General features: G+C 60.0%; 1 protein-coding gene across 1 annotated transcript in view; it reads right to left on the reverse strand.

Annotated features, from left to right (window-relative positions):
- Window positions 1-223: 223 nt before the first annotated feature.
- Window positions 224-3,837, reverse strand: part of CPZ (carboxypeptidase Z) — a 16,695-nt gene continuing 13,081 nt past the window's right edge. Inside the window, exons 7-8 of the mRNA XM_066385275.1 lie at window positions 935-1,119; window positions 224-299 (exon numbers count right to left, since the gene is read on the reverse strand). Of these exons, the coding sequence (XP_066241372.1) occupies window positions 224-299; window positions 935-1,119 (261 nt within the window). The remainder of the gene's footprint in view (window positions 300-934; window positions 1,120-3,837) is intronic.

Below are 3,837 nucleotides of genomic sequence, written 5' to 3' on the forward strand. Positions count from 1 at the left end.
CTCTCAGCACCCACCCTCCCACGGGTCTTCAGCCTGGGCCCCCCCCCCACTCAGAACTCAGCCAGCCGCTTGTCCTGGTTGGAACCAGAACCAGTGTCCACCACAGAACCTTCAGGAACATGCAGGAAGGAGAGAGAGACAGCAGTGAAGGTCACATCTGATGCCCGTCAGGAATCAGGGCTCGTGCCAGCTGGGGTGTGGACTCCTGAGCACCTGCTGCGGCTCACGCGTGCTCCGTGATCTTCCCGTGAGCCAGCAGGAAGGCGTCTCCGGCATCCGGCGACTTCACACGTGTGCGTCTGTCGCACAACAGCCAGAAGACCGCGTCTGACTGACGGGAGGAGCCGACCGGCCCCTCGGCGGGGGCACAAGGAGGTTGGCAGAGCCCGGTCTCGCCCGCCGGAAGGTCCTGCCCTCAGATGCTCTTGCTGCTGCTCTGAGACCCGGTGTTCTCTCTGGCTGGAATTTGAGTTGGGCAGTGGGGGTGAGGGGGTGTGTGTGTGTGGAGGGGCTTAATCCATTTTTTTATTGGCTAAACACAGCCCGGACCCTCCTCTGAGAAGCAGCCGTGGTGCCTCCATTGAACACCCCCCAGGGTCTGCTCCTCAGAAGGCCACAGCCCAGGTCAGGCCAGGATTGCGTCTTGTCCCTGTGGAAATGCCCGGCACCCGGGTGCCCGGCAGTGGCCTCGCTGTGGCCCGGACCAGAGGCCGGAGGCCGAAGCAGCTCTGGGCCGAGTCCTCTGCCTGCTGAGAGGGTTACAGGCCTGCGCTCACCCCCGCCGGCTGTGCTAGACCAGCCCTCCCTGGACCCCGGCAGTCTTGTCCTCTAACAAGGCAGCCGCCTCCCAGGGACAGCCCGTTTCCACGTACAAATCAATTTGTCTCCACTGAGGGGAGAGAATTGCAAAGCAAACAAATTATGCACGTCCCACTGCGCCCCGGGCACGCGGCCGGCTTGGGACATGCAGGGGATCTGCTTCCTCCACTTGTCCCCCGGATGACCACCTGGAGGGGACACGCGCATGCCCCTCAGCTCCTGAGATCTGTCTTCCCTCGAACCGTCCATGCTGGCCGAAGCATTAGGACGGCCAGTCCCGGGCAGGGGGTCTGTCGGAGCCTGGGGGGGGGGGGAGTGGAATGGAGGGCCACACACGGAGGGCCTTCGAACAACTAAACTCGCCCTCCCTCCATCTTGGGGGCCAGGAGTGTGACGTCAAGCTAAGGGCGGGCGCCCCGGGAACGGTCCCCCATGCTTCCTCCTGTCTGTCTGGTGGCGGCCGCTGTCCTGGGCGTCCTGGGTATAGAGACACACGCACCAGCCTCTGCCTCCCTGGACACGTGGCCTCCCCTGTGCTCCTGTGTCTTGCCCTGTTCTTAGAAGGACACCAGTCACTGGGCCGGGTCCCACGCGACCCCAACATGACCCCATCTTGACTTGGCTACATCTTCAGAGACCCCATCACGTCACAGCCAGAGGTGCCTGGGGCTGGAACTTCAACTCCACCTTCAGGGGGACAGCCGGGTCAGGCCCCCAGGAAACATGAACCAGCGACCTTGTTAGCGTGTCATACGGCCCAACCCCCGACACGGAGGACGGGAGGCGAGAAAGACCGGAGTGGACGAGAGGGTTTGGACGGCAGCCATTGCCTTCTGGCGCCCGACTGTGGGAACAGGGAGGAGACAAGAACAGAACCGCCCCACAGATCACTGCAGACGAAGGGGGTCAGCTCCGTCCTGCGGAATCGGTGCAGGAAGGGCATCGACTCGGACGAGGGACAGAGCCACGCCGCGCCCGCGGGGGCGGGTCAGAGTTTCCCGGGACCCCTCATCTATTCACTCCTCTTCTGGTAGTAAGCTCGGCGGCCGACGGACAACCCCTGGGGTCCCCCCACCTGGGGTCCACCGTCCCACCCTTCTCCCACATCCTCCCACCGGGAAAGAAGAGGCCATCGTAAGCACCAGCGCGTGCCAAGGTTCTGGTCACCACCAGCCAGTCCCGGGGCCGAGGGGCATCACAGTCCCCAGGAACCTGCGCTGCCGTCCCCACGGGGACAGGCGGAGCCCGGGCCGATGCCCCCCGTCACACCGAGGCCATCCGTGTGCCCAGCTCCGCCAGGAGGCCGCCTGGACGCTCTGCCATCTTGTGAAAACACCACGGTTCTTGTTGCAGCTCAGAGGGGCAGGCTGACCGGCTGAAACCGGCTCCGATTCCCTTTATTGAATTGGGCGATATTGGATTTATGGAACTCAACTTTCTGATGACAAAAAAAAAAAAAAAAAAAAATTATCTGTGGGTCAAATGAAGATGAACGAAGCTCAGAGCCCACTCAAAAGGCCATTTGGGTTTCTAATCCACCGCACGGGCTGCTTATCACGCCCGGGATGGTGTCATCTGCCGGGTGGGGATAGAAAGCGCCCTTTTGGACTTTTCTTAAACCAACATTAGAAAATTGTACGTAAATCTAATCTCGACTAAAAGGTAAAGATAGTCCCACCGCCGAGGGCGAGGCCACCGCCACGCGGCCACTGCTGTGCGTTATGGTCAATCAGACACCAGCTAAGAGGGGGAAGAACACGGCTCTCTCGGCTAATCAATTATATTTGGGTAATTGATCGTATATTATTATTGATGAAAGCCCGTAATAGGTGAATTAGAAGGGAGTAGGTTCTCAAAAGATTAGATTTGTATACGAAAATGGAAGCGGAGGATAAAAAATGACTGTCATAAAATCATTTGAGTGGTTTATGGTTTTATTGCCAGCAGGTCAAGGAGTCGGGTCCACTCTGCTTCTCTCCCTCCCCGCGTGCTGTCCACCTGGGCGGAGGGGACCCGGACATGCAGCAGAGAGGAGGGTTGTAAGTCCACGGAGCCGCCGGGCATGGTGGAGCAGTTGTGATGGGGAAGAGAGAGGGGATTGGGCCAGCACAGCCTCGAGGGCCAGCTGGGGCGGACAGTGTAGGAAGAAACGGTCCTAGGGAAGGGATTTCTCATAATGAGCAACATCGTCCTCGTAAGGGGGGGTCCTTCCCACCCCGGAAGGCGTGAGAGCGAAGGTTGTCAGACCGGGGATCAGGGACGTTAGGCAGGAGAATTCCGCTTCCCCAGAAGACTCTCGAGGTCGCTGTCAATCAGAGGTCAGGATTCTAAAGCGTGCCGTCAGCCGGGGTGGTGGGGTCAGGAAAAGACACGCACCGCTCACAGGGGTGAGGTCCCTTCCCCCCGCAGCCCGCAGGACACCGGTCTTGTTCCTACCCTCGCCCGCACCAGAAAGTAGAGACTGGGAGGTGACAAGTCTCTCCGCCTCCCACCGTCCGTCCATCCCTGGGCCCTGACACCCATTTTTATCTTTTTTCCAGATGTTCCCATGTTTGAGGCCACCGCCTGCAGCCCCGGCAGGGGCCAAGGACCCCACCCACCCCACCAGCCCTGCTCCCGGCCTGGGCTCTCCCTTCCCCCTCACCCCAGGGTCTGGGCAGTCACCCAAGGCGAGGGGAGCTCAGGGGACACTTGGTCCAGCCGCATCCCCTCACCCCCACCCCCACCCCCCGGAAGGAACACTCCCTCTGACCCTGCTCCTCCTCCAGTGAGGGCCCACTCCACTTCTTCACAGACAGGCGCGGAGAGCATCCCCGGTCCCCCCAAAACCCCAGGCACGTCCTTGACCCGTCCGTGTGACCTCCACAGACCCAGCAAGGCCCACTTCTAGCTGCCGTCCTATTTCCCATTTGTTCATTCATTCATTCATCCATTCATCCATCATTCATTCATTCATTCATCCATCATTCATTCATTCATCCATTCATCCATCATTCACTCATTCATTCATTCATTGTT

The sequence above is a fragment of the Saccopteryx leptura genome, chromosome 5 (assembly GCF_036850995.1).
Source record: "Saccopteryx leptura isolate mSacLep1 chromosome 5, mSacLep1_pri_phased_curated, whole genome shotgun sequence".
Classification (NCBI taxonomy): domain Eukaryota; kingdom Metazoa; phylum Chordata; class Mammalia; order Chiroptera; family Emballonuridae; genus Saccopteryx; species Saccopteryx leptura.